The 12,123-nt window shown below is 40.0% G+C and overlaps 1 protein-coding gene across 1 annotated transcript; it reads right to left on the reverse strand.

Moving 5' to 3' along the window:
- Positions 1–428: 428 nt before the first annotated feature.
- On the reverse strand, positions 429–5,282 carry LOC145395875 (uncharacterized). The gene is made up of 7 exons (XM_080269399.1): positions 5,202–5,282; positions 4,836–5,033; positions 4,094–4,220; positions 3,900–4,045; positions 2,941–3,105; positions 2,329–2,424; positions 429–641 (listed from the first exon to the last, which is right to left on the reverse strand). Exons 1-7 carry the CDS (start codon positions 5,280–5,282, stop codon positions 429–431), a joined length of 1,026 nt encoding a protein of 341 aa, XP_080125525.1.
- Positions 5,283–12,123: the final 6,841 nt, after the last annotated feature.

A 12,123-nucleotide genomic window follows, 5' to 3' on the forward strand; every position in this document is an offset into this window, starting at 1 on the left:
ATGGTCACCAAGCAGTTGGAATCCATGCACAGAGAGCCCACGCATATGAAGGGGTCACTGTGCCTTGATCTTCCAAATATATGAATCTCCCTGAAGCAGAATGACGTCATCTTGAAGGAGCAAGAATATAGGAAAAAGTATGTCCTTGGGTTGAAGAGGCTAACAGCTTTCATCATAACTACCATACAAGGTAAAAACTGGGGAGGGAAATAATCCATATTTGCACTACTAGAACATATATGGCAGCAAAACCACTACTCTCTAAATTCTGCTATATATTTACAAACATCAAATCACGCTGGATCCTGTCACAACACCTCAACTAACTTGCTGTGCCTGATCTTAGGTGGAAATAATTCACGTAAGCACTCTAAATTCCATTAATATTTACAAACAGCAAAATGCGCTGGGGTGAGTCGTGTTACACCTCAATTGACTTGCTGTGCCTGGTGCCTGATCTTAATGTGTCTGTTGAGGTTGCCCTGCTGTGTGGCTCGGTATGGACAGAACGGACAGGCAAATGGTTTCTCCCCAGTGTGAGTCCGTAGGTGACTGGTCAACTTGGCAGGGTAGATGAAATATTTATCACAGTATGGACACTTGAAGGTATTGACTCGAGAACTGGCTGCTTCAGTGCTTTGCTGGAAGGGAAGAGGAGGCAAAATTAGCTCCATTCACTCTGTACACTCTCCAGTCCCTATCACCCACTCTCATTTAAATAAAATCCTCTGAAATTACATGGAACAGAATCCTAGAAGTGTCCCTACTGATTGGTATGGACAGAATGGAGAGGTAAATAGTTTCTCCCCCATGCAAGTCCATTGGTGTCTGGCTAACTTGGCTGGGGAGATGAAGTACTTATTATAAATATGGATGCTTGCATGTATTCAATTGAAAGCTGGCTGTATTGGAGGTTTGCTACATAGAAAAAGGACACAAAACTGCTTCAGTAACATTCTCAGTCTCCTACAATTCACTCTCACCTGAATAAAACTGCCTGGGATTAAATATTAGAGTAGCCTCGACCATGAGAAAGGGTTAAAGTACAAGGTGGCATAAGGTCAAGAACTACAACTGCCAATCACAGTACCATAATGTATAGACGCCTGAACATGTTGACTCTAGAAATGGCTGCTTCTATACACTATAGCAAAAATAAAATAAATAAATAATTTTAAAAACTGAGTTACTCTATTTTTCAAGTACATGGCAGCATCAGGACCTGAGGAGGATTTTGGAACTTGCATTTTCTTATACATTTACTCATCTCACTTGGCAAACCTTCTATATAACCTTAATAAAATATCTCTGGAAGCACCCAGCTCAAGAAGCTGATTTCCTGACGTCTGATGGGTTCCCATCCAGATAAGCCTGCAGCCACAGTAACATCACAAAAACAAGTGTTTCATTCCATTTGTACTTTACCAACATCAAACATCCTGAAATGTGGGTTTGGGAGATACCAATGTAACATTCTGATTACAAGGTGTTTTTGGAACTCCAAAATATCCCAGTAAGCTTGTATCAGCTGTATATAAATCATCAATACAACTAAACCTACTCTGTTTATGCAAAAACAATTACATAAAAAATAGGGAACACTTGTGTGCATCGACTGTAAGTATTAAGATAAACAGCAATACATAACCAAATCCTGGCAGTCTGTGAAAAGGTAAAAATATAAAATAAACCATCACCATCCTGATCTTTTCTACCCATCTAAGGCAGGAAGAAAAAAAAAAAAGCACAAAAGTGGGCAAACTGTCATCTGCAAGGCCAACATAATGGATCACACACACCAGTTAGTCCCACAATCCTGTCTCTGCCTCACAGGTCAACCCATCTAAATTTTTAAAGATGCACTTCACATACACCTATCAAGCTTAGTCATTTCCTCAACTATCAAGCTAAAAAAGGAATTCCAAATCAGTTATATACTCCTCCATACATACTTCATCTAACAAACTCAACATCTGTCAATTCCCTATTGTCATCAACTTCCATATTGTCCCCCTCTCATAATTACATACATAATCATCTAATCCTATGTTGTCCCATGAGGAATGTAGAAGCTCAAGGCTGGGCAAGTTGGTCCTGACATTTAAGATGAGAGCGACCAGCCTCACTCATCCCTGAGTGGCATTACGTGAGCAATAAACCCCAACCACCCAATGAACAGAAACCTATGGAGGCTCAACCCAACTGGAGCACCCTAATTTTCACCTCATCAAATAAACAGAATAAAATCATAGGGTGCTAACCAGAACAATAACAATAATAAAAGTCTACATAACCCACTGAAAGGAATTAAATATAAGGATCTCTCACCGTGTTTTGTTCAGGCACAGAGCTGGCGACAGTGACTGGGTAGTTGGCGTTGTTCTGATGGCTGCCTTCAGGGTGCTGCCAGACTAATAGTGGGTCCTGATTGTACAAAATGAAGGTTAGCAGAGAAAGCTTTAGTGGGTCCTGATTGTACAAAAGGAAGGTTAGCAGAAAAAGCATCATCATCATCAAATCAAAACTTCCTAGCAATTACTAACATCTTTATTATCATCACCATCTCATCTAAATTTTTTTAATAAGAGAGAAGCATCATGAACATCGCCAACACCTTCACAATCATTTCAGAATTTCCTAAAAGTCTGAAAAGCATAATTATCCTGTCAAAATTTCTAGTGAAAATGAATACGATTGTATCCAGACAAAAGAAAAGGAAAACACGAAAGAAAAACCAACATCAAAATCTTATCAAAACTTGGTTAGAGAGAGAGAGAGAGAGAGAGAGAAAGAGAAAGAGAAAGAGAAAGAGAGAGAGAGAGAAAGAGAAAGAGAGAGAGCATCATGTCAAACCACACTCAGCCATACACTAATCTCAAAGGGGTTAGGGATCTTTGTCAGGTTAAGGAAAAAGTGCTATAGTGAAGCAGGATGACTGACCTGTGTGTTGGGAGCAAATCCTGTTGGTGCAGAGGGTTGCATGAGGGTTGTATGTCCACCTTGTACACCGACACTCTTACTCCCCATGGTGCCTCGGCCATCGTGCTCACTCTCGTACTTCACCTCCTCTTTCACAATGTTAGTCGTCTCCGTAAATGGCTGGACCTAGTGAGTAAAAGAAAAATTAAATGACTACCAAAGAAGAAATGAAAGAAAGATTATTTTATAACCAAAGAAGGAGTGAAAGAGTGACTAAATTATTCCCAAAGAAGAACTAAATAAAGGAATAAATGATTTCCATATGAGAGGTGCAACAGGGACCTAAAATATTCCCAAAACATCACCCCTCTTAGTCCCTATGTTGCCTTGGCAGTCATACTCCCTCTCATACTTCACCCCTTCCTTCACAAATTAGTGCTCTCTGTAAAGGGCTAAGCCTATGGTGGAAAAAAGAATTACATAATCTCAAACATCCATAAAAGACCCAATGTCAAGTGGAAAATGGATATTATCAGAAAATCAATGGTGTCACTCTAGGCTTAAAATCCCTTATCCCACTGGTACAGTTTGTCATGGAATTACTAATCTACATATCCCAGAATGTTTTATTTTCTGCCCTGGGTATGGTGTGATGTGTAAGCTATGCCTGTGGTGTAAGGGTCAGACCTCTCTATTAATAACCTTATATCACTAAATTTTCCACTGCCCTACTTTGGTTATGGTGAGTAAGTACCAACCTTTATATGAGATGGAGGGATGAAATGGAGAGGAATATGAGAGAGGGGTGTGTAAGTTGCAGGGAGGGCAGTGTAATGGCAGGGGAGGGGGGGGACAAGGAGGTGGTTTGTTTGTGGCCACCCCTTACGAGATTACAGCATCTGGCTATAAATAGATGAATAGATAGATGTATTACTTAACTCTCCCCTGTCCTGCTCTGGCTGTGGTGTGGAATTACTAACCTGTATATCACTAAACTCTCCATTCTCCTGTTCCGGGTAAGGTGTGGGGTAAGTGATGTGGTCATGGTGAGTGGGTGGCAGGTCCGGCAGTGACTGTGGGTCCATAGGGGGATGGTCCAGCTTGGCACGCTTCCTAGCAGGGGGTGCTGTGGCAGTGGTGGTGGCAGTTGAGGTGGTGGTGGTGGTGGTTGTGCTCCTGTCCTCCTCATCACCACCCATCTCACACTCCTCTTTCTTTGGTTCCTCATCGGGTACGGCCAGGCCTTTGATCTTGAGGCATTCTGCAGCTCTCAGTAACCCTTGTAGGTCTTTCCTTGCTACCTAAAAACAAATACCAGTACCAGCATGTATATAAACACTAAAGAAAATAATGAACTATACTGTACTAAACTTTTTACAGTGATGATGTCTACTTTGGTTCCTCACTGAGTACATGCTCACATCAATTCAGCTCCACTTTCTAATGTAACAATTAGCCACTATGTTGTCCTCCATGAATACAACTGTTCACTCTCATTTACTCCACTTATGATCACCAACCTTTAAACACAGTGTGTCAAGGCAACACACAATGAATGGATCTTGATTTGTAGGTCCTCTGGTAAAGTTAATTTTTGAAGGCTTCAAGGCTTTGGCTTTTTTCTTTCTGCATGGAAACATACACAAAATAAACAAATAAATACTGTAAATAAAAATAAAAGGAAACATACCCATCACAGTCAACCAAGTGACACCACCATTCTGACCTCTTTTTGCTAATCAAAGGTTGGGTGAGGTGTGGTCCAGAAAGCAAGAAAGGCGTAAGAGATAAAAAACGAACACGTTACAGGGCACTCACTCATTCACTTGCTATTCAAGCTCCCCGAATCCCAACTCCACCTCAGAGGCACACCCATCCACACCTATGGCTTCAGTGAGACCCTACACAGTGCTGACCTTGACTTCCCCAAGGTACATGTAACTCAGAAGCAGCTCCACCTCCTGGGCCCTTATGTCCTGCAGAACAATGACCGGATGTGGACAGCGAGCGGCCTGGAAGATGTCGTTGAAGTAGTCACTGCATGAGGACACCACCAGCCTGTGTACTGGGAAGAACTTGCCCTCCACTGCCACTGTTGCATCTGAGTACCAATCCTGCAATAAAAAACAGGGGAAAACTTTAGTGATCCATCAATTACCTGACTTAAATGGGGAAAGGTGTGTTAGATATGTTGAAAAGTCTGATTAGCAAGGTTAACAAAAACTGCAAACGCATGAAATATATTGTAGATTCAGACAGAGTAGCATTATGAGATTAGTTACCTTTAGTTTGATATTGGATATAACATGGAAGAATGTTGTGTGGTGGTTGTTCCACTTGAGGGATAATATTTCTTCCATCATGTAGCCACACCTGCAAAAACAATGGAACTAAATCATATATACAACAGTGAGATATGTAAACAGGCAGCAATAAACAATATCTACATTATATTCCACATTTTCTACTGATTTGTCTGATTGCTATGCACAGCCATTGTTTTCAAACAATATGTTATCTACAAGAGTACCAGTACAGATATGCCCCAAAGGAAGGTCACAAATACCATATACAATACTGCAGATATTACATGGAACATGCCTAACCCTGGGTCACTTTCCAAGACTGAAATGTGCAATTTTATATGGTCCAACCCAAAGACAACAGTCAAGCTACCACAAACATTATTCCAGTACATGAGTGTTCATGGAAGGAGGTACAGCCTCTGACCAGACATGAAAATATCCAGTTATTAAGAATTCTGCACAGGTATACTTACTGGTTCAAACTGGCTGTAGGCACCACAGGAACTACACTTGGGAGTTCAGAGTGGAAATGCTGTCCCCATAAAATATATATAAAACATAAAAATACAAAACGTAATAAATGTAACTAGTATCTTATAACATGCAGTATATCCTACACAGCCTACACTATATGCAGCCACATCTATACAGCTATGTAGTGTGGAGGTGTTGTGTTTCTGGACAAGTCAGTACACCATCAGCAGAATGTCATGGCCAATCGGCACACAACTTGTTGCTGTCTACAAATGTGTTGTGTGGAGGTGCTCAGTGCTGTGTGGCCATGATATTCCACTCACAGAGTACTGTACTGACTTGTCTAGAAGCACAACTCCATACTGTACATATGTAAAAGAGGTCATATATATGTAATGTACGTAGGATATACAGTACTGGGACTCTTATGCTTGTCTGGGGTAACACTAGATTAGATGATGAATGAATGAATGAAAAAATATTATAAAATACATGCTACATAAGGTACAAAAAAAATACAGAAAAGGCATCCTCGAGCTGAAGGGGTCAATGAGGTGACAGAGTGGAACACAGCATCTTTATAATTTGGTGATTATGGTGATTACAGTTCCATTTATAAAAACTTTTGCCATTTGAATATTACTGCACCTGACCCCTTACCCACCCCACCCCAGCCCAGCTCCAACTGACCCCTATGACCACTGGATGCAAGTACAGGGAGGGAAGGGATAGCCAAGGAAGGGTCTGTGAGGTTGGGTGGGCTGATGATATAACACAAACATTATGGTGCTAAAATTCCTAATGGACACTGCTGCTAACCCACTTAATGACAAGATCTCCTGAATACAATGGTGTGGCAATAGTCAAAACAGAATGGCTAATACAGATGACAAAATACAACAGAAAGAATAATTAATGCTGTATAAACCCTGAATACTACAACACAATAAAAACTTAAGTGATTAATTACCTAGCAGTAGGAAATAATAAAAATAATTAACAGTACAAATAAAATGCTGTAATACAACTCTTCTGTACTCATTAATCTATATATCTATTGAAAGATGCCTTAATCCTGTAAGGGGTGCCCACAAACAAATCACCTCCATGTCACCCTGTCCCCCACTATTTCACTGCCCTGCTCCCAGCTCACACACCCCTCTCTCATATACCTCTCCACTCCATCCCTCACTAGTCAATTACCCCAAAAGTTAATTCTAATACAATTCTAGAACTGTCCCCTAAGAATTTAAGTAAAAAAAAAAATATATATATATAAAACATGGCTGTCTGTAATTGTGAGCAACAAAACCCTCAATATCAGTTTTAAATGGAAAAAAGGAATATTACTGGAAGGCTCATGATACTACTCAATTTTGTGATGTAATTTGACTACCATACGTAAGGTACAAACTTCTATTGCCCCCTTTCTCTAGAAACACCAAACACCTACACTATGTACATATTAGGACATCTGAATCACACTAGTACATATTAAATAGGGTATAACCTATCACTGAATGCTTGATAACTCTTTCAGTACTATAATTTGACATTCATTCATATAATAAAGCCCTCTAACGACCTCCGTCCCGGGAAATATCGAGCACTTACACAGAGTACATCTAACTACAAACTGTACTACAAATCACACTCAGTACAAGGGGAAAAAAAAAATACTCGGCAGGATATTGAATCATGAATGACACGAACACTCAACACTTAATTCCCGCGCCTCAACAAACACACAGAACAATTTACCTCCATCAATATATTCACAGTGCTTCATTAAATATAGCAACCCCCTTTTTTACATACCGTCAGTGGGTAAATAACACGAAAATAGGTGTAAATGATGAAGATGCTTGCCCCCCAACCAGCAGACGCGACACACCGCTCTGGTAAACAACGCCATTATAGAAAACTGGTCAAGCAACTATGATTTTATGGGTAACTTAAGCAATTATCTGGTTTTTCCATTCCTGTGTAATTATAATCAGTACTTTTTGCCTCCTTTTTCTCTCATGTATCCTTTCCTGCTTACCATTTAGCGACAATGTTCCCCGGATTTGAGGCTTATACCGTTCAGTTAGGTAAATCAAATTATTCAAGGAAGACAGAATGGTGAGGTGAGGAACGTGGTGAGGATGAGATGGTAAGATTAGGAAGATGGTGAGGTTAGGAAGATAAGGCTAGGAGGGAGGTGAGGTTGGGAAGATGGTGAGGTTAGGAAGACTGTGAGGTTAGAAAGGCGGTAAGGCTGGGAAAGTGGTGAGGTATGAAAAATAAAGTTGGGAGAATAGATAGATAGATAGACAGACAGACGGACAGATAAATAGGTAGATAGACGGAAAGATAGGTAGTTAAACAGACAGATAGATAGATAGAAAGATAGATATAGATAGACAAACAGACGGACAGAGATAAATAGGTATATAAATGGAGATAGATAGATAAATAGACAGATAGACAGACAGAGAGAGATAGATAGATAGACAGACTGACTAACTGACTGACTGACAAGATAGATACAGATAGATATATAATGCAATATATAGGTAGACAGAAACAGATAGATAGATAGACACTTACATACATACATACATACATACACAGACAGAAAGACGAATGGACAGAAAGACAGGCATGACAGATGGACAGATAGACAGAGACAGACAAACAGACAGACAGACAATCATTGCCACTTCCCTGACTTCTTAAAACAATAGTCATTAGTATGTGAAGGGCGGGGCGTGTACTTTGACCTTACGCGAGAGAGAGAGAGAGAGAGAGAGAGAGAGAGAGAGAGAGAGAGAGAGAGAGAGAGAGTGAGTAGGAAAATCTAATTGAGGAGATATGGAAAATTTGACTTTTTCATAACGTGTGTGTGTGTGTGTGTGTGTGTGTGTGTGTGTGTGTGTGTGTGTGTGTGTGTGTGAGAGAGAGAGAGAGAGAGAGAGAGAGAGAGAGAGAGAGAGAGATTGCAACATGTCAACCTGATTGCATTGTTTGAGTTCACTAGCCAAATGACCTCAACCTCCCCCCCTCTCTCTTTCTCTCTCCCTCCATGATGCAAAGTTCTAACAATATGGTGCTAGTCACGAAGAAGTGGTATGGAAAGTAAGGTGATGTGCTTACTCATCCTTACTGATATACGCTTTTCACTTTAAACTGGTCTAAAATTGCTCTCTCTCTCTCTCTCTCTCTCTCTCTCTCTCTCTCTCTATCTATCTATCTCTCTCTCTCCATCTTAAATCTTGAGTTGCAGTAGATTAACACTGGAATATGATGCTAGTCACGAAGAAGTGCTATGAAATGGATGTTAACCTCTTTGATACTGTATGGTGGTTGTAACAGCAGATTAACACTAGAATATGATGCTAGTCACGAAGAAGTGTTATGGAAAGGATGCAAAGCGCTGTCTTAGGTGTCACTGAGAGAGAGAGAGAGAGAGGGGGGGGAGGGGGGCAAACGTATCCAGTCCAGTCAAGCAAACGTTTTCTTCAATGGAGGGAGAGGCAAACGTTTCCTGTCATATCAAGCAAACGTTTTCTCCAATGGAGAGGCAAACGTTTCCAGTCCAGTCAAGCAAACGTTTCAATAGAGGGAGAGGCAAACGTTTCTTGTCATATCAAACAAACGTTTTCTTCAATGGAGAGGCAAACGTTTACAGTCTAATCACGCAAACGTTTTCTGAGAGAGAGAGAGAGAGAGAGAGAGAGAGAGTGGCAAACGTTTCAAGAGAGGTGTCAATATAGAGAAAAAATTAGCTAGGAATGTGGTAGGAGGCAATACAATAATCAAAGTTTATTTAAAAGTCTCCTGGGTTAATTTCTGGCGTCAAATCCATAGGAAACAGGATCCATGGCTGAATAATAGTAATAATAATGATGATGATGATGAAAATAATAATAATTGTAATGGTAGTAGTAGTAGTAATAATAATAATAATAATAATAATAATAATAATAATAATAATGTGATAAAAGAATAATAGTGGTGATAATAATAATGATGATGATAATGATGATGATGATGATGATGATGATGATGTTGATGATGATAATAATAATAATAATAATAATAATAATAATAATAGTAATAATAATAACAATAACAATAACACTGGTAATAATACTGTAATAATAATAAAATAATAATAATAATAATAATAATAATAATAATAATAATAACAATAACAATAACACTGGTAATAATAATAATAATAATAAAATAATAATAATAATAATAATAGTGTTTTTACTGGAACTTAGCCCAGAATTTCGTCCGTTTGCAGCTTAAGAGTATTTCGCGTAGCTCAATGGCACGATCCTTCTCTGTAACAACCGTAGTTTAGTATAAGGGTTAAGATAATATTAAGCTATTTTTTCCAGGGTCTTGACTAAACGTATTCAAAACATTAACAGCTCAGCATCTGACAAATTTTGCGCCTAGGTAAATGAACAGTCCGCTCCAGTCCCTGAAAAAACCTAAAGCACCATGCCATTCTTGACACTAGACTAACAAAATCTTGCTTAGTGGTATATTCTGTTTAATGTCTTATTGCAATGATGTCTGTATCAGAGGGACGAGATTAAGTTGGTCGGTATAGCAGACGATGGGGTAACGAGGTATCCAAAGTCCAGGAAAACTCAAACGGAAGCGTAATGAGCAGGCAGATTCCTTGACGGTCAACCTTGTGGATTCCGGGCATGACGAAGCTGTCGGCATCTTTAACCTTTGTCAACCCTTCTGAGAAAATGACACTGGACCTACACACTACACTCCTGTACCCAAGACAACGGACACTTTTGATAGCCGCATCCACCCCAGCAACCTTCTAAGGGTAAAGAAATATTTACGGGTGAGGGGGAGGGGTGAGCTCCATGGGTACCACACTCGAAACACTGTGGGTGGTATACTGTGCAAAAATATTGCGTTGTCCCACAGAAGTCCCCCTCCCGTGGGGTGGGGGGAGATGTGGCCACCAGGGTTTCTATCCAACCTAAAGCATGGTCGGAATGAAGGTTTAGCAGTAGGTAAAGTCTATTCCTAGGTTAAAAACCATGACCGTATCCCAGGGGCACAGGGGGATGGCCTGTGGGCCCTCCCCACCTAAAATGTGTCTCCATTAAACATCTCCCACTGCAAAATATTCTTAGGTAAAGATTTGTCACTGTCCCCTCTAGGAGATCATCGAGGGGTCACACCCTGCTTAAAATGTGGTCAAGGTAAATTCCTACCAATATACAAAATTCCGTGTTCCTAGACTAAAAACTGCATAAAGGCATTGCCGGAACCCCTAGGTGCCAACCTGTCCCACGTGAGGGACCACCCTCGCCAAAATATGCCTGGGGCGAACATGTATCAATATAATTCATGTTCGGTTAAAAACTTTGGGAATGCATAGCCTAATGACTTTGGCCAAGACCACCAGGAGCCGCCTTTCCTGTGGGGGGGGGGGACCCTCAGGTGTGCTACCATACTTATAACCTAGCGCGAGTGAAGCAGGTAACACACGATGCTCCTAGGTGTCAAAATGAAAAGCCGGCACAACAGTTTGGGTGGGACACTTGGGGACCACCGCCTGTGTGGGGCGGCCTTCATGAGGCCACACCTGTCTGAAACCTGTTGGGGGGGGGGAATTAACCACTGTTCACAAATTTGTTTTCATAACCCTCCTATAAGGGCTGGGCCGATTTCAAGAAAGTAGGCTACAATAACTCAGTGAGGGAGGGAGGGAGTGACACAGTTAGGGACAAGCACTATATTTGGCCGTTCCTGTGGGCAGATAAAAACAAGTGTGCATGCCCTGGAAAGCGTAATGGACGTCCCGATTCCTAGACAGTCAGCCTTGAGGACCTCGGGCATGACGGGGTTGGCGACAATTTTAACCTATCAAACTTACCGGTATCATGACACGGAAATATATTGGCTGTTCCACGATTTTTTTTTTTCTTCTTTTTTTTAAAGTTCAGGAGGTTATTTCAGGGCTGTCTGAGAAAAAAAATATGCGTTATCAACCTGTGTAGCTACAATTACCGATGACCTAATGGGCTAAAATGGTCTCCCTGATAATTAATTTGGTCAGTAATTCTAGCTCTGTATCGGCTGAAAATTAGACCAACGTTGATACAGAATTTTCTCAGGATTAGTAATAGAAAAGCTCCAAAGTTTCTTAAAATTCTTCCGAGACAACCTGTATGTTAAATCTATATATGCTAGATTTCTGCATTTTTAATAATAATAATAATAATAATAATAATAACAATAATAATAATAATAATAATAATAATAATAATAATGTAAATAATAATGTAAATAATAATAATAAAGTAAATAATAATGATAATAGTAATAATAATAATAATAATAATAAAAATAATAATAATAATAATAATATACTTTGACCCTAATAGCACCT

Source organism: Coenobita brevimanus, chromosome 33, assembly GCF_032717465.1.
Source record: "Coenobita brevimanus isolate Jiangsu-jjx chromosome 33, ASM3271746v2, whole genome shotgun sequence".
Taxonomy (NCBI): Eukaryota; Metazoa; Arthropoda; class Malacostraca; order Decapoda; family Coenobitidae; genus Coenobita; species Coenobita brevimanus.

Excerpts from the sequence above, each read along its gene's own strand:
- LOC145395875 (XM_080269399.1), bottom strand. The coding sequence starts at position 5,282 with ATGATGGAAGAAATATTATCCCTCAAGTGGAACAACCACCACACAACA. Across the intron at positions 2,425-2,940 it reads GATTTGCTCCCAACACACAG|GACCCACTATTAGTCTGGCA; the intron begins GTCAGTCATCCT and ends TTGTACAATCAG. Across the intron at positions 642-2,328 it reads CTGTGCCTGAACAAAACACG|CAAAGCACTGAAGCAGCCAG; the intron begins GTGAGAGATCCT and ends CTTCCCTTCCAG.